The 27,682-nt window shown below is 44.1% G+C and overlaps 1 protein-coding gene across 2 annotated transcripts in view; it reads left to right on the top strand.

The window, feature by feature from the left end:
• Nucleotides 1-27,682, top strand: part of LOC117088398 — a 42,681-nt gene that overhangs the window by 1,513 nt on the left and 13,486 nt on the right. The window contains exons 2-3 of one of the 2 annotated variants that reach the window (XR_004439190.1): nucleotides 15,169-15,497; nucleotides 19,090-21,490. Coding sequence is in view for 1 of the 2 variants with exons in the window: in XM_033219655.1 (XP_033075546.1) it covers nucleotides 15,316-15,323; nucleotides 15,451-15,497 (55 nt within the window). In the remaining variant the exon portion in view is untranslated. Of the gene's footprint in view, nucleotides 1-15,168; nucleotides 15,498-19,089; nucleotides 21,491-27,682 lie in introns of those variants that run through there. The other variant, XM_033219655.1, reaches the window with a different exon arrangement.

Here is a 27,682-nt window from a genome sequence, read left to right as displayed (position 1 = left end):
CTTCTTTTTTTTGGCAGAGTCTCACTCTGTAGCCCAAGCTGGAGTGCAGTGGTGCGTTCTCAGCTCACTGCAAGCTCCACCTCCCTGGTTCATGCCATTCTCCTGTCTCAGCCTCCCAAGTAGCTGGGACTACAGGTGCCCACCACTATGCCTGGCTAATTTTTCTTTTTTTGTATTTTTAGTAGAGACAGGGTTTCACCGTGTTAGCCAGGAAGGCCTTGATCTCCTGACCTCTTGATCCGCCTACCTCGGCCTCCCAAAGTGCTGGGATTACAGGCGTGAACCACCGCACCTGGCCCATAGCCCCTTCATTTTCAAAGCCCATGGTGGAGGAAACCCCTCATGCTGAATGCCTCTCACACTGCATGTCTCTATGCTCAGGAAGAACCCAGTCATTTCAAGAGCTCACCTGATTAGAATAATCCAAGCAGGAGAAACCCAGCCTAAAGTCAACTAATTGAGCCCCTTAATTATATCTGCTAAATCCCTTCACAGCGGCACCTACATTAGAGTTGGTTGAATCACTGGGGGAAGGTGAATGACCAGGAGCTGGCTGTTGGGGCCATCATAGAATCAGCCCAGCAAGGGCTGGATCTTCCTTTTGTGTTTAATTGCGACACAGTTGGAAATTGAAGTTCAAGTAAAGTGATCATTGTGAACGATATTAAACTAACATCCTCTTCGGCCATGGAAATTCTCCTTACCTTTTAAAACTAAGTTACTTGTTTAATGTCTTATAATTACTTTAGGCCAGATGTGGTGGCTCATGCCTGCTATCCTAGCACTGTGGAAGGCAGGGGAAGGCAGATTTGTTGACTCCAGAAATTCAAGATCAGCCTGGGCAAAAACCCCATCTCTACAAAAAAATTAGAAAATTAGTCAGGCATGGAGATTCATGCCTGTAGTCCCAGCTACTCAGGAGGCTGAGATCAGAGGGTCCCTTGACCCCAGGAGGTGGACACTGCAGTGCATGGTGATCATGCCACCAGACTCCAGTCTGGGTTACAGAGTGAGACCTTGTCTCAAAAATAATAATGATGATGATGATACATTTGAAGCAAATGCAATTTAACGTGTAATAATACATCCTATCTTATGAAAATGTATTGTGTATTTACGGTTGCACAACAAATTATATAACACTTAGCTCAAAACAATAAATATTCATCATCTCCCACAGTTTCCAATGGTTAGGAATCCAGGAGAGGTTTCCCTGAGTGCTTCTGGCTCAGGACCTCTCACAAGTTGCAGTCCAGTTGTCAGTCAAGGGCTGCATCATCTGAGGGCTTCACTGGGGCTGCGGATTCACAAGAAAGACAGATCAGTCACATGGCTGTTGGAAAAGGTCTAGTTCCTTGTTATCTAGTCCCAGAAGGCCTCAGTTCTCTGTCACGTGGACCTTCCTGCAGGGCTGCTTATGGCACAGCAGCTGGCTTCCGCCAGAGCTCATGATCCCAGAGACAGAGAGAGAGAGAAGGTGGAAGCTGCAGTGAGTTTTATGTTTTACACACAACGTCACAAACTGTTATGTCAGCATTATTCTATAAGTTAGAAGTTGTATTAGTCCATTCTCACACTGCTATAAAGAAATACCTGAGATTGGGTGATTTATAAAGGAAAGAGGTTTAACTGACTCACAGTTCTGCATTGCTGAGGAGCTTGCCCCAGGAAACTTAGAGTCATGGCAGAAGTGGAAGCAAACATGTCCTTCTTCGCATGGTGGCAGGAGAGAGAGAATGCAGAATGAGCGGGAAATGCCCTTATAGAACCATCACATCTCATGAGAATTCCCTTAGTATCATGAGAACAATGGGGGAACTGTCCCCATGATCCAGTCACCTCCCGTGTGGTCCCTCCCCCAACAGGTAGGGAGTACAAATTGAATGACAATTCAAGATGAGATTTGGGTGGGAACACAGAGCCAGTAAGTGCCTCATTAAGTCCAAGCCACACTCAAGCGAGGGAATTAAGCTGCATCTCTGGAAGGGAACAGTATCAAAGGATTTGAATATATGTTAAAAGCAAAATTAAAACTATTGTTTCTGGTTTTTGAAAATCAAAGGCTTCTTTTATGTAATTATTTTTCATTAACTCTTTAAGCTTGTCTTTTAATTTAATTTTAAGTTCCAGGATACATGTACAGGATGTGCAGGTTTGTTACATAGGTAAATGTGTACCATGGTGGTTTGCTGCACCTATCAACTCATCGCCTAGACATTAACCCTGGCAGGCATTAGCTGTTTTTGCTAACGATCCCCCCAACGACTGCCCTCTCCCAACAGGCCCCAGTGTGTGTTGCTCATCTCCCTGTGTCCATGTGTTCTCATTGCTCAGTTACCAATTATAAATGAGAACATGTGGTGTTTGGTTTTCTGTTCCTGTGTGAGTTTGCTGAGGATAATGGCTTCCAGCTTCATCCATATCCCTGAAAAGGACTTGATCTCATTCCTTTTTGTGGCTGCATGATATTCTATGGTGTATATGTACCATATTTTCTTTATCAAGTCCATCATTGATGGGCATTTGGGTAGATTCCATGTTCTTGCTATTGTGAATAGTACTGCAATGAATGTAAACATGCATATAACTTTATAATAGAATGATATATATTCCTTTGGGTATATATCCTGTATTGGGATTGCTGGGTCAAATGGTATTTCTGGTTCTAAATCTTTAAGGAATTGCCACACTGTCTTCCACAATGGATTAACCCAGTTACTTTTCCTCCAACAGTGTAAAAGCATTCCTATTTCTCTGCAACCTTGCCAGCATCTGTTGTTTCTTGACTTTTTAATAATTGCCATTCTGACTGGCATGAGATGGTATCTCATTTGTGGTTTTGATTTGCAATTCTGTAATGATCGGTGATGTTGACCTTTTTTTCATATTTTTGTTGGCCACATGTACATCTTCTTTTGAGAAGTGTCTGTTCAAATCCTTTGTCCACTTTTTAATGAAGTTTTTTTTCATGTAAATTTGCTTAAGTTCTTTGTAGATTCTGAATATTAGACCTTTGTCAGATGAGTACATTGCACAAATTTTCTCCCATTCGGTAGGCTGTCTGTTTGCTCTGATGATAGTTTCTTTTGCTGTGCAGAAGCTCTTTGTTTAATTAGATCCCATTTATCAAGTTTTGCTTTTGTGTCAGATGCTTTTGGCAATCTCATCATAAAATCTTTGCCCATGCCTATGTCCGGAATGGTATTGCCTAGATTTTCTTCCCGTGTTTTTCTAGTTTTGGGTTTTACATTTAAGTCTTTAATCCATCTTGAGTTAACTTTTGTGTAAAATGTAAGAAAGGGGTCCAGTTTCAATTTTCTGGATATGGCTAGTCAGTTCTCCCAGCATCATTTATTAAACAGGGAATCCTTTCCCCATTGCTTGTTTTTGTCAGGTTTGTTGAAGATCAAATGGTTGTAGGTGTGTGGTCTCTTTTCTGAGTTCTCTATTCTGTCCCATTGGTTTATGTGCCTGTTTTTGTAGCCTTGTAGTATAGTTTTAAGTCGGGTAGCCTGATGCCTCCAGCCTTTTTTTTTTTTTTTTCCTTAGGATTCTTCTGGCTATACAAGCTCTTTTTGGATCCATATGAATTTTTAAATAGTTTTTTTCTAATTCCATGATAAGCTTCTCTTTTTAAATTCATGATTAAAAGTTTGAGACATCACAGAGCTTTGGGTACTGAGACAGAGTAAGGAAATACAACAATATCTCTGAGTTTTTCTTGCCAATACCATTGTTATTAAATAACAATGTTCTCTTCAATGAGTTAACATAGTTGAGAACATAGAGTAACTAGATCAAATAGTTCCAAAACTTCAGTCCCTTAACACTAATGCCTTGAAAAGAAGTCTTTGTTTTGTCTAAGATGTCTCAAATTTAGTGGAAATACGCCCCAAGCACCTATTTTCTTATTGAAATATCATCTTCACTAAACACTTGCCTACATTAAAAAAAAAAAACCAAAAAACTCTGCTCTATGGAGTAGCTGTTCTTTTGTTTCTTCACTTCTCTAATAAACTTGCATTCACTTAGAAAAGAATTGCCTGATCAAATTGCTTTTCACTTACAAAAATGTGAATCTCATACTTTGGTCAGCACATCTAGCTTAACATGATGCCAATAACTTCGATTTGATGCGGTAGCCCGAAATGGTTAGCTCGAATTGAGAAACAAGTTGTTTTTCAAAAACTGGCTATTCGGTGGACATTCTATAATAAACTTAACATGTTTCGTTGTGGTAGTCAATGAGATGTGATAGAAGTGATTTGGACACCACTATGATTCCATATAGCACTCTATTATGTGCTTCCAAAAATTTTTTTTCATTTTAGCATCCTATTCTGTTTTCCATTCATATTTGCTATTCCATCACTGGATATTCCTTCCTACTCTTTGCTTGTTTCATTTGTTTTGATCAATGATGTGCATTTCCAATTCTGTAAAAGTTTAATTCAGTTTCATGTGTGGTAAAATGTAACATCAGATCCTTTGCAAGATGGAATTACCTTGTACAGCAGATTGAACATTGTATAATTGAAAATCTAGAGAGATGCCAGTGAGCCAAGGATCAAATGACCTATTTGTAGCCAAGTCCATTTTCATGGCATCCTGGTCCTCTCTGTCATGTGGCTCCGTATGATTCTCTGTGGTTTTCTTCGAATGTAAGTAGTTCTTGTTAAGGATCCTTGTAGTGAACTTTGAAATTCTTTTTTGTTTCATTTCTATAAAAAACAGTTATATTTTAATTTGGAAAACTCTGTTTAGGAATTACAATCAAGTAACTAGCAGGGTGCCCAGCACTGGTATAAAACACAGAACCTGTAAAGCTCCCCTGGGCTGCTGCCCATTCACTTCCCCAGAAGGAGACTCCATCCTGAACCTGTGATTTTTATACCTTTGTATTTCTTTAAAGATTTGTGCAATAAGTATTTATATATGCCCAAACCAAATATCAGTTAGTTTTGCTGGTTTTTAAGCTCCCTGTAAAGCAAATTCCTACTGCATTTATTTTCCCATGATGCACATTACGTATAGGAGTTATCTGTGGTGTGGGAGACTGTCATTCACTCATTTTTACTGCTGAATGTTTACATTTTATGGTTATACCACAATTTCACTACTTTCCTATTGATGTATATGTGGCTGATTCCACTTTTTGCCATATACATTAATGTGCATGTCTCCTGTGCACATAGGTAAGAAAGCCCCCCAGAGTGGATGATTAGGAATGGGTTGGTTGGATGATACATTGTATGGACTTTAACCATACTAGATAATGATAATATGATTTCCAAAGTGATTGTGGCTATTTAAACTTTTACAATAAATGTGTAATACTTGATGATGTGTTCTGAAAATACTGCGTCAAAGGAATTGAGTTAAAAGTCACTGTCTTGGCAGTAGAATTACAGCAGGCATTTTCATTCAGGCTCTGTTAATAACTTCCTGTTGTCTACTTGTTTCTTATATACAGTGGCATTATACTTTTGGCATATAGATTCAGAAAATGCTTACTTATAGCACAATCACATAGGGTTATTTATATTTAGGAAAATTCCATAAGAAAAAGGTAAAAATGGAGGAACGGAGGGAAAGAAGGAGGAATGGAAGGAAAAGTGAAAGAAGAAAAGAAGGAAGGGGAAAGGGAAGGAAAGGGGAGTGAGAAGGAGGGAGGGTGAGAGGTTGAATGGAAATAGAGAAGAAAAAGGGAGGGAGGGACAGAAGGAAGGAGGAGAGAGGGAAGGAGAGAAGAAAACTAAATAAAGAAAAGAATAGTTGTTGAGAAACTAGAAATCCTGTATATGGCTAATATTATCAAAATGGGAGGAAATAAAACAGGTGTAGTTAACCTCTATAGAATAATGGACATATAAGAGGGCTTCATGAGTTATCTGTTGCTGTGTAACAAACTACCCCCAAATTTAGTGACTTGAAGCCACGAACACTGACAAACTCAAAAGTATAATACAAATACCAGCAAATGGTGCCAATGCAGACAGAAGAAGTTGAATAAACAAAAGGATTTTACAAAGTGTAATAAGTAAGAGGACACGGGTGTGCAGATGAAAATGATTTTGTAGTCCAGATACTCCAAAAAGCAAGTTCCATCATGGGATTAAAGTTACAACATTTTATAGGGGACACACCTGTCAGAAGACATAGAGAGGGAGACAGGTTACCCTGAGAAAGGCAACAGACTAAGATGTGAGTGTGACCCCCGCGTGATGGACAGAGGAGAGAAGGTTTACTGGACATGTCCTAGACCACATCCAATCTAATGAGAGTTAAGCAAGGCCATAGAGGAGTCCTTGAGGTACAGTTGGTCATCAGAGGACTCCCCTGTCTCCCGGAAATGTCCTCCCTTAGCGTCACTGGTATGACCCATCACTGGTTGGGAACAGCCCATGAAAAGCAGAGCCTCAGCACCAATGCTACTGAGGGTGTTAGAGCACAGGAGCAGGGCCCGGGAGATTACCCAGGAGTGTGACTCAAACCTTCTGCCCTGACGGGTCTGCACCCTTTGAAATCAAGTTGTCTCAGGTTGAATTGCTGGATGATTCTGCTCACACTTGAAATGAGGCAAGGGGAACCAGAAGGCCCCCAGGTGGATGTCTGGTTTCCACACACTCTTCTGCCCTCATTGTGTGAAAGTGCCACCTCCTGGGGATGAGGGTCTATTACCTGGGCCTGGAGGGGAGGAGAATCCTCTTTTCACCAGGTGGTCTCTGGGCACACATTGTCGAAACTTCTCGGTGACGACCGTCATGTGTAGTTCAGTGGGCTGTCTTTTGTCTCCTTTTAAGGGTACCCTCCTTGGAAAGCAGGACCTCGTTCTCTGTTCAAAGATAAAACATGCAAAATACCCCATTGGGTGAATCTAAGGAATTGGACATGAAGCCAAACCTGCTTCTGACTTTTGATTTCCGGACACACATGTTCTTCCAATTGAGAACACAGTACCATAGAGACGTCTCTGATTCAAACAATGCACCATGTCTTGAAAGATGGCACCCACCCCTCAGAGTGCTTCCTCCAGACTGGCACTGAGCTGTGCCTGTAGAAGACCTGTCCAGCATTCCTTGTGGCTGGCAGCCTCTGGGTGGTGCAGATGGTGATAGGATTAGTGGAACCCACAGCCATGGAAACACTAAAACTTTCCCTGCCAAGTGAGTCTTTCAGGCAGAAAATGGGCTAGGAGCAGCGCCTGGCCTGCAGACCAAGAATGTCAACAGCACCCAGAGAGTGGTGCTGGCTGAGTGTCTGAGAGCAGGACAGGAAAACACCCATGGAATAGGAGCCTATCCCTGTGAAGATGAACCTCTGGCCTTTCCAGGATGGAAGTAGCTAAATGTAGTCATCTTGTTACTTAGTGGCTAGTCACCTAAAAAATAGTGCCCCACAACTTGGCGTGGTGGCTCACGCCTGTAATCCCAGCACTTTGGGACGCTGAGATGGGCGGATCATGAGGTCAGGAGATCAAGACCATCCTAACTAACATGGTGAAACCCCCGTCTCCACTAAAAGTACAAAAAAATTAGCTGGGCATGGTGGTGGGCACTTGCTTTACCAGTGATATCCAGACAACATAAAAGCTGCAATGATAACTCCTACTTGGTCATACCTGGAGTAATCTAGTTCATTCTTTAGGCCTCGTCAGGCTTCCTCAGGTACAGGTTACTGGATTACATAGAGACAATAGCCCTAACACCACCCTGCATCCTTCAGCTCTCTAACATTGGTGCAACTCCCCTCCAGTTCTTTCAGTGTCTTTCACAGGACCCAACCTGGGACACACTATGATTTCTGATTTGGCCAGGATGGGGTCAGTGTCAGAGGTTTCCCTTTGTCTTTCAGCACAGTGAGAGCCCTCACTCCACAGACTAGGGACCCAGTGTGGGGGTGACTCCACTTAGCAGTGCATCAGTGTCAATTATGCACTCAGGGAATTGGAAGATAACCAAGGCTGGGTCTGTGAATCCAGTGGTCCCACTGTGGGCCATAATGTGTCCAGGTTTACTCCTTGACCTCTGTAAGCCCCACTGTGATGGGAGACATGATGGTGCTGTGGGCATCTGGGCATCAGTGTCCCTCACAACCAGTGTCAATAATCCCCCCAGTTCTGCCTGTTTCCTTTCCCCAGTGTATAGTCTCCTGAGTAAATGACTATAGGTTCCTTTGCCGGAGGACTGAGGGAATTGTCCCGACATATACTTTCACGAGATTACAGGGTATTCCTCCTAGGGATATGGACTCCATGTCTGTCACTGGGATCTGAATCTGAATCTTGGTTGAGGTCTAGGCATTGAGGATGGGATCATGACTGTATTGGGTCAAAAACCTTTACCTTCCTGCTTCTCAATTCTAGCTTTATTATCATAAATATCAACCAGTGCCCTTGTTAGTTGCCTGTCCTAACCCTGGGACACTACCCTCTATTAACCTTCCCCACATTCCCTGCAGCTTGAGTCCTCTTGCCTGCCCCTCTGAGGCTGACATAGTAATGGTGCTGTCTGGCTTTTGCAGATCACTGCCCCCACTTGGTCTTTGTCTCTTCAGGACCACACCCTCCCCAGGGATATTAATAAATGCAACTCTGGGACCATCTTTACTACCATCACCCCCAGCCTGCAGAGGACAACACCCCGACACTTCTTAGTGATGCAGCTCCCTCTCACCATCACGTTCCTGAGGCTCTGGTGGAAGGTGTGCCATCTGGATCCTCTTGTGGAGCATGGTCTTGGTGGGGCTTCACCATGCCCATTTCACTCAGCCTTGTTATTCCATCCTCTACATGTTCTAGGGCAACTAAGACATGTCCACCTTGTTGAGATTTGGGAATCATTTTATCTAGATTCACCCCAGCAATGGGTTTACCCCCACTTATCAAAGTTCTGGGGTGTCTGATAAACCCATGCCCTGAGATAGTGCCTCCAAGCCAATGGATTTACATTAATCCAGTCTGACATTCTGACCCCTTGATCACACACCCTCAAATTTCAATCCCAGAAGTGCTCCCCATGCTTCCATTGGGACACGCCGGGTGGTTCCTGCAAAGCTCCTGAGTGGGATTCCTGCTGCATCACAGGGATGAGGCTTCTGCAGCATCTTCCAGCATAGGAAGTGGGAACCATTGCTAGAGAAGGGTGAGCCTCCTCTGTATGCCCAGAGGATCCGGGCAGCACCCATTGGATGATCTTGTTCCATTTTGCAGAATCTCAGGTTTCCCCACCATGGCCCTGACTTTCCTGTAACGGGCCTGCACTGGCTGAGTGTCAGACGTCTCTGGAGCACTGTGGCCCTCATAATGATGTCTTCAGCTGCTATTCCATGGTATCTATCCTTTTGCTACAGGAGATAAAGGCTTCTCCATAAGACACTGCAGAGGCTCTCACACGTAGCCAGTGACAGCTGTGAACAATCTGCAGATTCTCATTATCCTTTTTCAGGGCATGAACACAGCTGGGAAGTAACCAGCCAACTCCACTGTCTTTGTGGGTTTCCCCCCAATTCCATCATTATTGTGCAGGGCATTCTATCACCCCACCTGCCACAGCTTCTTTTAACCAGGACATCGTTAGCACTGGTGACACCCAAGCAGCTCAGCTGCACCTTGTGCCACGGACTGTCTGTGTCCCCCACTAACCCAGATGGCATCCTCTTGGCCTGCCAGGCAGTGGGAAAGCTTATTTCAAATTCCCACTTTTGCCCATTTTCACCCTTGATACCTCTTTGTGGTATCACCCTTGATACCACTGTGTTAGCTATGGTCTCCTCAGGAGCAGACCACAATATAAGTCCCGTGCAAGGACTTATTAAGGGAAATGCTTGTGAGAGAACTTCAGGAGAGAGACCAAAAACACTGGGAAAGCCATCAGACCACACTGCAACTCTGAGCCCCAGTGAAGGAGAGAGGGCAGAAAGACCAGCTGGAAGCATCCTAGACCCTGTGCTGCCTAAGGAAAATTCGGTAAGTGTGGCAGGGAGCCCTGGAGCCTCAGTCAGCCTTCAGAGTAGAAATATTCCTGCCTTAGTTTCCCTGCTTTCCTCAATCAGGAAAAAGCCAAGGCAGGTGTGGTCTCAGAGCAAACATGACAATAGATTTCAGGCTGCAACAGCTGAAGCATCATCAATTATTATTCTTCTACCTGAGGGCCTGGGATGTGCATCCTCATGAGTGCCACAATGATCCACTGGAGTAAGAGGAAAAGGGATGATGATAGAGGGAAAAAAAGATATTAATTGATGAACTAACACCTTTAAGTAGATGAGAAGAGATGATGTTCAGGGCACCCGCAGAGGTACTGGCTCTGGGAGCAGGATGGTTAACACACAGCAATCCCCCATGTGGAAAAATGCCTGCCATGTGGTGCAGCTGCAAATGCATGAGCAGACAGTGGTGGAATCTGTGAAGTTATCTTCTAATGTGTTCAGTTTTCTCAGTGAGGTAGGAAGCAAGGTCATCAGCTGAAGTAAGAATGGGGAAGGAGGGTTGGATATGTAAGCACAGAGAGAAAGTGTGTAAGAGTCACCCAGGCCAGGAGGGGGCTGAGGGTGAGCCATGCAGGGAGAGGGTGATTGCTGGCTGTGGTGGGGGTTCCCCATGAGGTTTGGGTCGTGAAGGTACAGAGAGCAGTCAGATTGCTGTGTGCTGCTCTCCTGCAGCTTGGGGGGCAGGTGCAGTGTAGGCAGAGGTGGAATCCACCAGCTATGTAGTTTTGCCAAGCAAGTGTGACAACGCAAGGGAGAGACAAGGGAGGGATAGAAATTATTTACCACAGAATCCAAAATGGATGAGGAGGTGAATCCAAGCACTGAGGGAGAGGGAGGATATGGCAGGATCACTGGACTAGGAATCCCAAGGGGGTGAAGAGATTGTTAGAATCAATGTACTACAGAATGGACTCCACACCTGGAAAGCAGGCACATAAGCAATGAGTGTTTCACTGATATTACATCACAGCATATGATAAAATAATAGTATCAGTGTCCTCCGAGCCTGTGGCTACCCTGCAAGGGATGAGTGGAAAGATGGTCGGAGAGTGGGAAGTGTGAAATTGAGAGTGTGGAAGGGCTGGGCTTCTTTGCCATGAGGAAGCCTAGGGGATAAGAAGGGCATGAGATTCAGGCAGAGAGAGAACATGGTTATGAAGGAAAGGAGTTCCAGGATGGAGAGGCCATGGAGCACGGGCATCTTCTCTGCTGTATAGGTGTCTATTGCTGCCATAAAAGTTACCACAGACCAAGCAGCTTTAAACAGCGCCTAATTATTATGCCACAGTCCTGTGGGCTGCAAGTCCACACAGTCTCATGGGGCTAAGATCATGGTATGGGCAGGTCTGTGTTCTTTCCTGGAGATTCTGGGGAAGAATCCACATCCAAGCTCATTCAGGTCTTGTCTGCATTCCCCTCCTTGCAGATTGAACAGAGCTTCCCACTTTCTTGTTGGGAGCCACCCTTAGCTCCTAGAGACTTCTCTCTGCTCCTCACGTATGGTGCCTAAAGCACATCCAATCCTCCTGCTTGGAACCTCTGATCTCCCCTTTGCTGTGTCTCCTCTGCCTTCCTCCTCTGCAGCATCTGACTCCATCCAGAGCAGATTCTCTACTTTTAATGGCTCATGTGGTTTGATTGGGCCACACAGAGAGTCCAGGATAATCTCCCTATTTTAAAGTCCTTTATCTTCATTACATGAGTAATGTCCCTTTTGCACTGTAATGCAAGCTGTTCACAGTTCCAAGGGCTAAGACTGGACCTCTTTGGGGACTATTACTTAGCCTGCCACATCTGCATATGTCAAAGTCACAAAGAATCAAGGAGACAGCCCTGCTGAAGATGGTGATGGTGATCCAGGAGCTACAAGAGTCAGGATTGAGAGCAACGGCCTGGGGCCCACAGAGAATTGCTACAGTGAGGGAAGTGGGGCTGACGACAGCTTAGGAGTTTTAGGGAGGAGGGTGACAGAAAGGTCTGAGAACCACAGTGAGGAGCAAGGACCCCATCTCATCTCTGAACCCAGGAGTACAAGTTCCTGGGAAACTCCCCCATATGGAGGAACTTCAGAGGGGGTCATGTCCTCAGGAAGGCCCAGGTTCCTGCTAGTGCTTCGAGGTGAACATCCTGAGAAGAATGAGGAGGTTTTGCTGATCGTGGACTGTGGATTCCAAGTGGTTCAGTGGGAAGATTTCTGGAGTTACGTAGGGGGCATGGTGTGGGGACAGAATAGGAGTGTGCAGAGCCTTGTGGGGTTGTGAGTGCAGGGAATGTGGGGGACCCAGTGTGACTGACACAAACAGGAAAGGGCATGAGGAGCTCAGTCCTGGTGGACTCGAGGCAGACGATGGTGCTGAGGCTGTGGTTGAAGCGGGAGGAGGAGCAGGGGTGGCTCTCACCTGGGCTCTGTCCATGGAGGTGAGGACAGTGAGGTGGTTGGGTCTTAGTGCTGTGTGGACCTTCTGATGATGGATGGAGTGTCTGAGGGAGGAGGGGTCTTAGAGGATTCATTCGTGACCCTGAGGGAGGGTGTGCTCCCTCCAGGTCCCAGGTCTGCCCTGACACCTTTCTTTCTGGCTTAGGGCTCCCTACTGTGAATTATTGGGGGTTTGTCCATTTTGGAGTTTATAACCTAAAGCCAAAACTGAGATGGCTGAAATGTCATTTTCATGAAGCTATCATATAGGCTGTCTTGCAAAAGTCTCATTTGTATTTTTTTTTTTTTTTTCTAAATGGCTGTTGATCTTGTTTTAAATTTACAAATGGAGTTAATTTATCTCCACTGTTAATTGGCTGTGGATTGTTTAATTTTGTACTATGTAGTTTTACATGTCTATAACAACAGTAGTTTTGGCCTCTTATATTCTAATAATTAAGACTGTAAGCTGTGTACACATTGCAATTCAAGCATGAGTCATGATAACCCTAGCACTATGAGACAAGAGGGAAAGTTTCTCTCTCCTAAAATTTTGCGAAAGTTCTGGGTTCTTTTTCCACTGAGTGGGAATAAGTCAGCTAGTGAGGAACCTGAGGTCTTAGGCCTCATCTAAAGGTGATTCAGCTCCCAACTGTGAGAAGCACTGACCCATAAGAAGGGCTCCCCACCTGGTTCCTGGACCCCTAAACCATGGCAGAGGCCATCTTCCCCCCCCCAGTGCAGAGTGATGTCCCAGATAGCAAGCTGTTTAGCTGCTGCCAGCTTTGGGGCATTGTTGTCTTCTAAGGCATGGGGTCTCAGGATCTTCCTGTTCCCAGATGACCAAAACTGGGGTCATCCACTCTTTTCTGAGCCACCTCTGCCCAGAGACCTGTGGCTATGCCCTCCAGTCACAACAGAACACCCTTTCAGAACACCCTGCAGGAAGCCGACATCTCTATACAGACCCACATGAATGGTGTGTGCACAGAGCTTCAGTTCTAGTTCAGGAGGTGTGGAGGGAGGCTCACTAGTCCAACAGAGCTTGAGGCTAGTACCAGTGTCATATGCCAAGAGCCTAGGTTACAAGGGACACAAAGTGTCCAGACCTACCAGAGAAAGCAAACCCCTGCAGCATGCAGGGCTAGACAGGAACAAGAAACAAGGTGATTCTGGGCCAGCAAGAAGAGGGAAAGGGAAATTACAGACATACCTCAGAGTTATTGCAGATTTGGTTTCAGACCATGCCAACAAAACAAGTCACAATTGTTTTGGTTTTGCAGTGCATATAAAAATTATATTTATACTCTATTATAGACTATTAAGTGTACAATAACATTATGTATAAAATAGATATGTACATACCTTAATTTATAATTATACTACTTCTAAAATATGCAAACAGTCATCGGAGGCTTCAGCTAATACTAATACTTTTGCTGGACGAGGGTCTTGCCTCAATGTTGATAACTGCTGACTGACCACAACGGGGGCTGCTGTGGCAACTTCTTAAGACAATAAAGTTTGTGGCATGGATTGTAAAGCGGGAATCAGTGCTTAAGTAAGGTCAATATGAGTTTTCAATCTGGTGAACCTGAATATAAACCCTCCAGGCCCTTCCACCAGCTAGCTATAGAGCCCTGGGCACATCTGGCCCACAATTGGCCCTGACAGACACTTGCCCAGTGAGTGAGTGCTGAATGGACCCATCTGAGTCAGTTTCCTCATCTGCAAACCAGTGATGTAATTCCTGTCTTGCCAATTCAGAAGAATAAATGAGAAGAAACACAGTGCCAAGAAAAACAGACACAAGACCTGTGGAAGGCTGGGCACCAGTGCTCTGAAGCAAGTTCTGCCTAAACTGACAGGAACATTTTTCACATCAGAAACAGGAGTTGGTCTGGATTGTGTCTGAGACCAGGCTGAGAGGGAGGTGGAGGCAGCAGAGCAGGGCAGGCGTGGGGCCTATGCAGGGCCAGGCACTGAAGTAGAGCCAAGGCCTGGAGAGAGCAGTCTCCGACTGTCTTCTGGGCAACTCAGACTGCTCCTGGGCCTCACACACCATGGTTTTCCCTCTTCAAGGCTCCTTAGTGCTATTGTCTCCACCTCCTCCTGCCCTCCTGGTCCCTAGCTCTCTAGGACTCACAAAGTTGCTGCTCTGAAAACCCCAAGGCAAGCATGGAAGAGCAGAACAGCTCCAAGGGCAGTGGGAAGATGAGGTCACCCTCACATGTTGACGCACACCAAGGGTGGGGGTGGAGGATGTGAAGGGGATCAGCACAGGAGTCAGGGGAGTATCCTCTAAATCCCACCTTGCACCAACCTCACCCCTGTAGCTCCTTGTCTAGTTACAGCTCTCAGCTCTCAGCTCCTTCCTACCCCCACCTCAGCCCAGACCTCAGGGCTCCCTCTCCCCAACCCCTCCAGAGCAGCACAGTCCACAGAGCCCTTGAACAGGAATTCCCCCTCATCTAACAGTTATTTATTTCTTAGCAGGGAGGTACAGCCGGTCCTCTCTTTCCAGTGACCCCATATCCTTGTTCAAGGAATCCAGTTACACTCCCTGAGCCAGGAAGCTCTATTTGTCCCCACCGGCCTATCCCCAAGGCAAGGAGCTCCCTGGGCTTCTCAGTACAGGGGGCCTTAAGCTAATGGGCTAGAAAAAGGAAAAGGGAGGTAGAATTCCTCCCTTAGAGCCAGACCCTGCAACACAGGTTTTGAGGGCCTCAGCCCCCTGCCCTGGCTGATGCTCCTTTCACCAGGGCCTTGAATCCGCCACACAGCTGATCTAGATCAAACTGTGGAGTTACTGGAGCAGCAGGTGGAGCTGGATCAGGCCCTGGTGGAAGGGCAGAAGTGGATCAGGGGCCCAGGCTCTGGTGCTCAAGGGCCAGAAGCTGAAGGAACAGATGAGGAGGTACCGATGGATTCTGGGAGGAGACACTCAAGCTTCCCACCAGTGCCCATGGCACCCTTTATCCACGGAAATACTGCACACCATCCCCCAGGAGCCCCGGGATCAGAAACATCCCAGTCTCTTTCAGGCCAGATAAAGCAGAAGAGACCCCAACAAAGGACCGACAATTGGCAGGTAATGGGGGAGCCGGGGCTCTGCAGTCTTAGTCCCATCCTCCTTTGACCTCACAGCAGGGCACCCCGACCTTAAAAGAATTTACCCTGGACCATGCCCTAAAGTAACCTCACCCCAAATACAACGAAAGAGCACCCACACATAATGCAGATGCACTTGTGTTTCATGTTTAGTTGTGTTAAAAATTCTGACAATCAGTAATGGGGGTTCAGAAGTGGTGCTGATGCAGAAGAGTGAAGCCGTGGGGTGTTGCGGGAAGTCAGGGACCCCGAACGGAGGGACCGGCTGAAGCCGTGGCAGAAGAAAATAAATTGTGAAGATTTCATGGACATTAGTTCCCCAAATTAATACTTTTATAATTTCTTATACCTGTCTTTACTGTAATTTCTGAACATAAATTGTGAAGATTTCATGGACACTTGTCACTTCCCCAGTCAATACCCCTGTGTTTTCCTGTGCCTGTCTTTACTTTAATCTCTTAATCCTGTCATCTTCTTCATAAGCTGAGGAGGATGAATGTCGCCTCAGGACCCTGTGATTTTGTCAACTGCACAAATGGTTTGTAGAGCATGTGTGTTTGAACAATATGAAATCTGGGCATCTTAAAAAAAGAACAAGTTAACAGCGATGTTCAGGGAACAAGAGAGGTAACTTTGAACTGGCTGCCAGTGAGCCGGACGGAACAGAGCTATATTTTTCCTCTTTCATAAGCACATAGGAGAAATATCGCTGAATTCTTTTTCTCAGTGAGGAACATCCCTGAGAAAGAGAATGCGCCCTGAGGGTAGGCCTATGAAGGGCCCTCTCAAAGCATGCTGTCTTTTGTGGTCGAAGCTGAAGGGATGAAATAAGCCTTGGTCTCCTATAGTGCTCCCAGGCTTATCAGGTGGAGGAAAATTCCCACCTAATAATTGTGGTCAGACAGGTTATCTGCTTTCAAACCCTGTTTCCTGATAAGATGTTATCAATGACAATGCATGCGGAAACTTCATTAGCAATTTTAATTTCACCTCCTCCGGTGGTTCTGTGATCTCCCCCTGCCTTCATTTGCTTTGTGATATTTTATTACCTTGTGAAGTATGTGATCTCTGTGACCCACACCCTATTCGTGCACTCCCTCCCCTTTTGAAAATTGCTAATCAAGCCTGTAATCCCAGCACTTTGGGAGGCCGAGACGGGCGGATCACAAGGTCAGGAGATCGAGACCATCCTGGCTAATACGGTGAAACCCCGTCTCTCTACTAAAGAATACAAAAAACTAGCTGGGCGACGAGGCGGGCGCCTGTAGTCCCAGTTACTTGGGAGGCAGAGGCAGGAGAATGGCGTGAACCTGGGAGGCGGAGCTTGCAGTGAGCTGAGATCTGGCCACCGCACTCCAGCCTGGGTGACAGAGCCAGACTCCGTCTCAAAAAAAAAAAAAAAAAAAAACTTGCTGGTTTTACGGCTGGCTCAGGGAACATCAGGGATCCTGCTCGTGATGTCTCCCCCGACACCCAGCTTTAAATTTCTCTCTCTTGTGCTCTTTCCCTTCATTTCTCAACCCAGCCGAGACACTTAGGAAATAGAAAAGAACCCACGTTAAACATCGGGAGCGGGTTCTCCCGATAGTGGGGTAGGGGTGGGGGCTGTCGGGGGTGCGGGCTGCAGGGTCTCTTTCACCCCTACCCTGCCATCCTCTCCTGAAGGGCAGATGGTCACTTTCCAGAATGAGCAAGTGTCCTACTGCATCTGTTCAACTGAGGAGGAAACATGGCATAGTGAGAATAAGGTATGAAAAGGGCAAAGCCGGGCAGGAACACACAGCACACATGCAGATGCTGGTGTACTGCGTGGGTTCAGAGGATGGACTTAGGGATGGGGCATGAAATGTAATAACGTGAGGGAAGACAGAGACCCCACACAGAGGCCAGGAAAACATCCCAACACAGCATCAAAGGCCAGGGGGCATGAACCAGTCAAGTGTCCATTATGCAACAGATGCCCATGACCTGCATCATGGGATTGAAGATAAACCTACTAAGGAACAGGGAGGACCTAAGGGTTTCGTGAGATAAGCACTCACTGTGGAGGAGACGTCTGTCTCATCAGTCATCTCACTATCACTGACCTCGAAGGGATGCTGCCCATCACTGAGGATTCAGGCATCATTCTCGTTTGACACAAGCATGACGGCCAAGCCCTATTCCAAACGAGTCTACTCTAGTCACCTGGAAGGAGACAGAGGGTAGAAACAGAAGACTCCGAAGTAGGAAGACACCCAGATGGGGGATGAGGATGTGAAATGTGAAAAGGTACAGAAAATAAGCAGGTAGGAGAGTGAGTGTCCCTCTGTGTGTGGAGCTTACCTGATTCACGTGGGTCTCAGAGTCTTCAGGCAGGTCATAGGTAAAGGCAGTTTTCACCTGCTCCATGTCCATGACTTGGCCAAATAGGTTGGTAGCCAAAGAATTAATCTTCAAACATCTTTTGGGGTCATTCTCAGACAAGTGCAGAAAAACAGAAAATGTTAGTCACCTGAGGTGCATTCTTCTTCTCAGGTTCAGAAATGAACTACATGTAAGAGAAACCAAAGGCTGTAATTCTCATGGCACCCAGAAAACTGGACTAGGGACCTGGAGAGTCATGTGCCTGTCATTGCTCCACCGCTCACGTGCTATGTGACCTCAGGAGAAGCTCTCCACTCCTAGGGCCTCTTCGATTCTTCTGTGAATCATGGACAAACACCTCCATTCTAGCAACCTTACTGAAATGCAGGGAGGACCAAGTGATCAATGCAGAGGAAAAAATCAGTGATGATATTTACTCCTAGACAAGACTCTTTAGGAAGATGTACCTTAAAAGCAGGAGAAAACATAGTATACTTGCAATCCCCTGCCAGAAAGCCTCTTTAGTTTAGTAATTATGATTGTTCATCATCTTTCTATAAAATAAAGGCAAAACTTTCACTCAGTATCTCAAATACACTAAATACAGTTTGTGATTCTATGTCAGCTTATGTCCACAACTTTTGCTCTGTGTGAAACTGAAAAGAATTGGGGACACATCCATGTTTGTGTGGTGGCCAGGAAACCCACAAAGGTTTGGAAATGACCCTATATCATCCATTTTCAATTGACTCACTCTGTGTTTTGGAATCCCAGGCAATTCATACTCTTAAAAAAAAATCACATGTTGTTACATAGGACAGGGTAGAAAAGGTAATACTTTTGTTTTAATTTGCTAGGGCAAAGTACCACAGGCTGGGTGAGTAAAATAATAAATATGTATTGTCTCACAGTTCTGGAGGCTACAGGTGCAAGGTCAAGCTGCTGCAGAGTTGCTTTTTTCTGAGGCCTCTCTCCTTGGCTTGTAGACAGCCACTTCTGTCTTCTCAACACAGGACTTCAACATATGAATTTTGGTTGGGGAGGGACACAATTCATCTCATAACAGCATGGATCATCCTTGGTAGTGGATATTCTAAAAAAAAAAAAAAAAAAGAGAGAGAGAGAGAGTACATCCCTTTAGCTTGGTGCTTCATCTTGGTTTTCTGAAATTTTGGTCTTGCCACAAGAACAAAAAAGGACAAGAAGCAAAGTTTTGTTTTTCCCAGAAGGTGAACCCTCCCTAAGTCTGGGTAATCCCAGACACCAAGAAGAGGTGTATGCAGTTCTCCAAAGTCTTACTTTCTCCAGGAATTCTGTTTCTGCCTTTTTAACTGGGAAGAAGATTCTCTCAGGAGAGCCACCTCTTCTGATGCTGTATGGGCTTCATTCTGCTGGGACTTACAAAAGATAAAAGTTGATATTAATAACAAGAAAATATTTGCCAAATTTTTAATATGCTCATTATTTTTGTACTGTTTAAAATGTCCCATATTGTGTTGAGTTTGTTTTAAAGTAATACATAACATTTACACATGTTTATGGGGCACATGTGATCTTTGATGCATGCTCAGAGTGTGGAATAATCAACTCAGGGTGTTTGGGGAACCCATCGCCTCAAACATTTATCTTTTCTTTGTGTTGGAACATTTAAAATCCACTCTTCTAGCTATTTTGAAATATACATTTTTGTTAGCTTTAGTTGGCCTGCTGTGCTCTAGAACACTAGAACTTATTTTTTCTATATAACTGAATGTACCCATTAATCTACCTCTCTACATCTTCCCACCCCTACGTTCTTCCCAACCTCTGGTAACTGTCATTCTACTCTCTACCTCCGTGAGATTAACATTTTTAGCTCACATATATGAGTGACAATGTGTGATATTTGTCTTTCCTTGCCTGGCTTATTTCACCTAACATGACCTCTGGTTCCATCCTGGAGCAACTGACAGGATATCATTCTTTTTTAAATGGCTGAATTGCATTCCATTGTGTATATACTACAGTTACTTTATTCATTCACCCATTGATTTCATATCTTTGCTTTTGTGAATAGTGCTTCAATAAACATGGGCGTGCAGGTACTCTTTTCATATATTGATTTCATTTCTCTTGGATAAATACCCAGAATTAGAATTGTTGCATGGGATAGTAGTTTCATTAATAGTTTCAGTTTTTTTGAGAAATCACTCTACTGTTTCCCATAATGGCTGCACTAATTTACATTACCACCAACAGTGTATAACAGTTCCCCTTTCTCCACGTGCTCACCAGCATCTATTATTTTTTATTTTTTAATAATAGCCATTCTAACTAGGGTGAGATATAGCTCATTGTAGTTTGATTTACATTTTCCTGGTATTTAGTGATGTTGGGTGTTTTTCATACACCTGTTTGCCACTTGTATGCCTCCTCTTAGGAAATTTCTATTCAGATCCTTTGTCCACTTTTTAATTGGATTATTTGTATTTTTTACTGCTAAGTTTGTGTTCCTTGTATATTCTAGATATTAGTCTAGAATATACTAATTGGATGAATATACTAGTTGGGTGAATACTTAGCAAATATTTTCACTATTCTACAGGTTATCTCTTCATTCTGTTGGATGTTTCCTTTGCTGTGTAGAAGCTTTTTAGCTTAGTATAGTCCCATTTGTCTATTTTTACTTTTTCTGCCTGTGCTTTTGAGGTCTTAGCCATAAAATCTTTGCCTAATCTCATGTCCTTTAGTGTTTCCCATATGTTTTCTTCTAGTAGTTTTATAGTATTGGGTCTTACGTTTAAGTCTATTATCCTTTTGAGTTGATTTTTGTATATGGTGAGGGACAGGGGTCTGGTGACATTCTTCTGCATCTGGCAGCATTTTCCCAGCACCATTTATTTAAGAGACAGTTCTTTCCCCAGTGTATATTCTTGGTTCCTTTGTCAAAGGAATTCCTTTGAGAGTTCTTATTAAGAAGCAATGTTTTGTTTCACCAAATGCTTTTTCTGCGTCCATTGAGATGATAATACGGTTTATGTCCTTCATTCTGTTGATGTGGTATATCACATTTTTTTATTCACATATGTCAAACAATCCTTGCATCCCTGATATACAACTCACTTGATCATGGTGTATTGTTTGGATCTGTTATTGGATTTGTTTGCTAATATTTTCAATTACTCTTTTTTATTACTAACATTTAAATTTTTATTGTAAGCATTTTAAACTTGTAAAATTTACATATATACTGAAATGATCAGATCTGTATCAAATTCATCAATGAATTTTGACAAATACAGCCATATCACCCATGCCACTATCCAGATACAGAGTTCTCTTATTCTACATTCAACCTAGTCCCCCTTTGCCCAGCAGCCATTGATTTGATGACTATCATGACAGAGTAGTTCTTCCTGTTTTAAAACTTCATATGTATCCACTCATGCCATGTGGCCTCCCTTGTGTCTGGCTTTTGGCACTTGGTGTAATATCTATGTGGTCTACCCAGGTTGCATGTATCAGTAGTTCATTCATTTTTATTGCTGGTAGTATTCCATTGTAAGATTGAATCACAATTTTTTTGTACATTGTGGGGCTATTCTTTTTATTTTATTGTTACAAATAAAGGAACTATGGAAATACTTGTACAGGAATTCTTGGACATAACTTTATTTCTCTGGAGTAAATACTTAGGAGTGGAAATGCTAGCCATGGAGTACTAGCTTGTTTAACTTCATCAGATGATACAAAACTGATTTTCAGAGTGGCTGTTTCATATTCTTATAGGCAATGGATGAGACTGTTTCACATCCTTGCCAACATTTATATGTATTGATCATTGAAATTTCAGCCATTCCAATAAGCACTTAGGGGTTTCTCACCGTGGTTTTACTTTGCATTTTTCCCTGATGGCTGTTGGCTGTTTGTATATCTTTTTTGTAATGTTTCAGAAGATTTCTCTAAAGATTGTGGAAGGAGCTAAATAAACATGATTTCTCTTTCTGTAAGTGCTAGACCGAAAATGGAATGTCCAGAATCCATCCACACTTCCCAGTCTAACCTGCCCAACCCCATATTTGCTCCCTGAAGTCCCCACTCCTTCATCCCTCTTTATATTCTGTTCACTTCATTCTGGCCCCAGCTCATTCTCCTCCAAAACGTCTGTTACTGTGAAGGTCACTGACATACTCGGTATTGTCATCTCTCCATCTGTCTGTACCTCTCCATAGCTTTCCTCACACTCAATAACTCTTTTCTTATTTTGCTCAGTTCCTGTGGATTCACTTCACAAATATTAATTCAAAGTAGTTGTAGCTGGAAGAAAGAATAGAGAGTTATAAAAAAATCTTTGTGAAGGCACCACCCAGGTTTGTCAATTGGTGACATTTTAATATTATTGGCTGTATGTGGTATACACAGAAGAATGATAGAAATGTATGTAGATAGCCTTGATTTTTCACAGCTCTGATATGCATGTGCTTCAGTCAATACTGTACTGAGCAAAGCGAGAACTGCAGGAGGATTGCAGGAGGATGTGTGTCTTGAATGTGGTGCATGCCTTTGTATTTGTACTGTGTTAGGAAATCTCTTTGTTTGAAGTCTTTTAGAGTTGTTTTTTAGACCGAGTCTCACTCTGTCACCCACGCTTGAGTGCAGTGGCACAAAAACAGCTCACTGTACCTCAACCTCCCAGGCTCAAGCGATCCACCCACCTCAGCCACCCAAGTAGCTGGAAGTATAGCTGTGCTCAACCATGCAGGGCTAATTTTTGTATTTTTTGGAGAGAGAGATTTTTGCCATGTTTACCAGGCAGGTCTGGAACTCCTGAACTCAAGCAATCCACCCACCATGGCCTCCCAAAGTGCTAGGATTACAAGTGTACTCCACTTTGCCTGGCTTTGCTCTTAGACTTCTTAGAAATTGTTTCTTGCTAATTTTATCATTCATTTGCTTGCTTTTTCAGTTAACATGTTCTATGACATGAATCTATGTTTATACAAATAGTTCATTTGCTTTCATTACTGGATAGTATTCCATGGGAGGAATATAGTACAATTTATCTCTTTCTCTCTTAATTGACCTTCAGGTTGTCTCTATTGTAGACCTCACTGCAATGAACATCCTGGGACATTGCCTCCTGCTCTCAGGGATATGTGAGCTCCCCTAGGATATGCATGTGGGAGTGGGGTCACTGCTCTTTTTCCACATGATGCTACATGATGCAAAATTGTTCTCTGAAAGAAATAATCCAAATGGCCATCAAGAGGGGGCTGGTTAAAAAGCACCACACTCAAAAGAAGCAATCTCTACTTTTAAAAAAAATATTACATATGTATACAATGGAGGATCATGAAAATTTCAAACGAAGATGTAGCGAAGCTCTTGGTATTTCTTCATGTGATCGTCTTTGTGATACAATGTGAAGGGAAAAGGGAAGGTGCAGGAAAGCAGATGTAGTTTGCTAAAATTTGTGTCAAGTGGGAGAAAGATTATATACCTATACATTTAGATTGACTCGCATATGCATAAAATGTCTTTGAAAGAATAAGCAAGAAACTGATATAAATGGCTGCCTGTCAAGATAGGGTAGCATAAGAGAGAGACTGTTAACTTCTTGAATTTTGAGCCAAGTCAAAACATAAAATAGAAGATAATTCCAAGGCAGACAAAACAAACAAAATCAAATCCTTCAAAATAAAAAACTTAAAAAAAAAAAAAAAAAAAAGCCTCCGGCCACTGCACTCCAGCCCGGGCGACAGAACGAGATTCTGTCTCAAAAAAAAAAAAAAAAAAAAGCCTGACAGAATTAATTCTCTTACCCGTTTCCTGCCACTTAATTCAGTATGTTTTCTTTTTCATTGCACTATCTCTCTTTATGTGTGTGTCTGTCTTTCATTCATTAAAAGGCAAAATGAGGGCATGGTTAATTAACAAATACAATTGACTTGATGAAGGAAATTTAGACCAAATCCTAATGTAAATGGTGAAGCCCAATCTACAAGGAATTTTTTGGGGTCCAGTGCGCCAATTGTGGCTTCAGCGTGCTCAGAACTCCCTCTACTGTCCATGTGGGTTCAAGTATGTGATATTTAGAAGAGAGAACACTTGGATAATTCTCCTGGAAAACTCATGAATGAATTGATTTGCCGAATTTGGAAGGTCCTCATTATGAGCCCATTCTAAGTATTTGTCATATGAAGTCACCCTGTATTTGGATCAGAAGGTACACTCAGAGCTCGTAGGGTCACATCCCGGGCCCAAACAGCCCAGGACAGTAGTCAAAGGCCTGTAGGTCAGTTTCATAAGGGGTGGGAAGGATTGAGGGTGTGGGGGCCAGTTGTGAAGTAGTGGGAGCCCCAGATGCTGTGTGAAGCTGAGCCTCTGGATTGCTCTGTAACTCGACATTTGATTCCTTCCTGGGTGTCTGCCATTCCTGGGATCCCAAGGAAATCAAACGCTGCAGCCTTGGCTGGGGTGCTCTCCAGGATGGGCCAGGCATGGTCTAGTGTATCCTATACCTCTGCCTCTCAGCCCACTTCTGATGTTAGAAATCAGTATGGATGGCCTTAGGGTGTTGATTCTCAAAGTGTGGTCCCGGGTAGCATTGGCATCACCTGAGAACTTGTCAGAAATGCAATTTTCAGTCCCTGCCTTGGATCTACTGAATCAGAAACTGCATTTTAAGAAGGCCCCCAGCAGAATTTTGCTTTTTCAAATCAGGCCTCTCTCTCTCTGTCTCAAGACTCAATATTGAGCAGCTGTGACTTCTGGATGGTCATATATGGGATACACTTCCTTTCCAGGAAGCACCTGGCTCCTCAGTCAGCTTAATCTGAGTCCTGGCCTGGCCAAAGGGACAAAAATTCATGTCCCGGACTCTGAGCAATGCTCTCCTGTCCTGGATGCCTGTCAGACTCCTATTTATACCTCAAAATACAGCTCAAATGTTGTCTCTTATGAAGCTTCTGTGACGCCTTGGTCAGAGCAGATGGTCTACATGTGCATCCACAAAGCAAGTTGCATATTCTGCCAACCATTTGTGTAAGAATTTCCTTACTGATCTCCACCTGTGCAAGACTGGCTCAACCTCAAAGGCAAGGGGAGTTTGTTTTGTCTTACCTCAGCCCCAGCTCCTTTAACAAAATGCCTAGCACATGGTAGGTGTCTGATAAATGTTTACTGATTGAAGGGATTGCCTGCAATGACCTGGCAGACAAGAAGGAGGAATAAAAACCCACAAGCTGGACGGACCAGGTGGGCCACCGTAATCCCAGCACTTTGGGAGGGTGAGGCGGGCAGATCATGAAATCAGGAGTTTGAGACCACCCCGGCCAACATAGTGAAACCCCGTCTCTACTAAAAATACAAAAAATTAGCTGGGCATGGTGGCATGCAGCTGTAGTCTCAGCTACTCGTGAGGCTGGGGCAGGAGAATCGCCTGAACCCGGGAGGTGGAGGTTGCAGTGAACCGAGATCATGCCACCACACTTCAGCCTGGTGACAGAGCAAGACTCCGTGTCCAAAAAACAAAAAATAAAAAATCCCACAAGCCAAAAGTGACTGGGAGAAGGTTTTCCAAATTCCAGTGCTGTGTGAGCACAGGGCCCGCTGACGTTCACTTTTAGAAACTTCCCATCTGTCTTGTTCTCATCAGAGACATCTGTGCTTCCCTGCGAAGGTCAACCTAATCACACATTACCTTTCAGGACCACCTTTCAGATTAGCCAGGTGCAAACCCCACATCAGCTTCCTGCCTTAGCTCCAAATACTCAGTGTCAGGCCTGGTGTGGGGCTTCATGCTAATCCTAACACTTTGGAAGGCTGGGGCAGCAGATCACTTGAGCCCATGCGTTAGAGACCCGTGTGGGCAACATGGCACAACCCCATCTCTACAAAAAACACAAAACATTAGCTGGGTCTTGTGGCGTGTGCCTGTAGTGCCAGCTATTCAGGGGTCTGAGGTGGGAGGATCACTGCAGCCAGGGAGTTCAAGGATGTACGGGAAGGAAAAGTTTATTTCTTCTTTCTGAAGTCTCCATCAGCTGGAGGTTTTGCCCTGCGAAGTTGACAGGAGAAGTTGCTTGAAGCTAAGTTAGGACTGGGCACAGTGGCTCATGCGTGTCATCCTAGAACACTGGAGAGACCAAGGCAGGAGGATCACTTGAGCCCAGGAGTTCAAGATCAGCCTGGGAAACATAGTGAGACGTCTCCTATACAAAGTAAGTTTTCAAAATAGATGAGTGTAGTGGTGCTTTCCAGTAGTCCTTACTACTCAGGAGGCTGAGGCAGCAGAACCACTTGAGCCCAGGAGTTTGAGGTGGCAGTGAACTATGATCGACTCACTGCACTCCAACCTGGGTGACAGAGCAAGTCCCTATCTTTAAAAAGAAAAGAAAGTGACCTGAGTTGGGACACGACATTTGGACTTTTTCATTAAAATTGTATTTCAAATGTTGTAAAACTTCACAATCAGTATTTTGTCCTTTCAGAAAGTAGAATCTACTCAATTACAGAAAATGTCAAAAATGTAGAGAAGCAGAAAGATGGAAACTACCTGTGTCCCCACTGGGAGGACCAGGATGAATCTTTGCCTGGCAAAGCCTCAGAGACATCAGTGGTCAGGGGCCCTGGAGCTGTGCTTTGCAGCCTCCTCCTGAGTTTCCATCCCTGGTTTCTGTGCATGTGGTGTCTGTGCAGGACGACTTAGTGTAGTCACACTGTATGAGTTATTTTGAATCTAGATTTTCAAACTTTATTATCATCAATAAGCAAGTTTATATGTTATCACAAACTCTTCCTAAACACTACTTTGACCAGCTGTATACTATTTACAAAAAAAACCTAGCTACTCTTCTTTTGCATGTTTTTCTTTCTTATTGTAAATAATATCTGATTAATATCCTTATACCTAAAGATTCTTCTATATTTTGGATTTTGTTTTGGAATCATAGATTTCTGAAATATAAATTATATGGTCAAAGGGCATGAATATTTTAATGCTCCTTATACATATTATGAAATTGCTTCTCAAAAGCAGCATCCCGATTGAATTCACCCATCATTCACCCCTTATCTGTCAAGCCCCTCCTCTGTACTGGGATGTTCTAGATGCTGGGGATTTTGTGCAAGTGGTGACTGCACAAAATGCTGGCCTCAAAGAATATGTCTCAGTGATACAGACAACAACTTTAAAAATTATTCTAATATCAGTGGCAATTGTTATGGAGAAAATATACCTGGGTTAGAAGACTGGCATTGAGGTGAGGATGGCAGGAGATACATTTTGTTGGGTAAGAGGTTCCTGAGAACTTGACCAGGGGACATTTGAGCAGAGACCTGAAAGGTGTGAGGAGTGAGCTATGTACATCACCCGGGAGCAGGTGCATGTGGGAGTCACAGTAGGGGCCCATGGCAGAGACAGGATGGAGCAGTGACAAGAAGTTTGTGTGAGTGGAGACAAGTGAGCTGGGCTGACAGTTGTGAGATGAGGCCAGAATGGCCAGAGGGGCCCTGTGATGAGGGGCTGATAGGAAATGGTGAGAGGAAGGGAAGAGGCTGGAGTGTCTGTGGGACGTGGTGTTGAGGATGTGCTCTAATTCCCATTTGAAAGGTTCACTCTGCCTGTTGTGTGGGTGATGGACAGTGGCGTGAGAGGCAGCAGGCAGCCCAGCTGGAAGGCCCTTCTGATTTACTATCCTAGAGAGGGTGGCTCTGGAGGGGAGGCAGTAGAGGAGTGAGAATTGATTGGATTTGGGGTTAATACATTTTTCAGATGGTCTTAGCAGTTGTTTAATAGAGAACCACACATTTATTTACTAATCTTCATTCCACAATTGA

Source organism: Trachypithecus francoisi, unplaced genomic scaffold, assembly GCF_009764315.1.
Source record: "Trachypithecus francoisi isolate TF-2019V2 unplaced genomic scaffold, Tfra_2.0 Lachesis_group10, whole genome shotgun sequence".
NCBI classification, from domain to species: Eukaryota; Metazoa; Chordata; class Mammalia; order Primates; family Cercopithecidae; genus Trachypithecus; species Trachypithecus francoisi.
The sequence above is the reverse complement of the archived record's forward strand: the minus strand, read 5'-3'. Positions and strand labels throughout refer to the sequence as shown.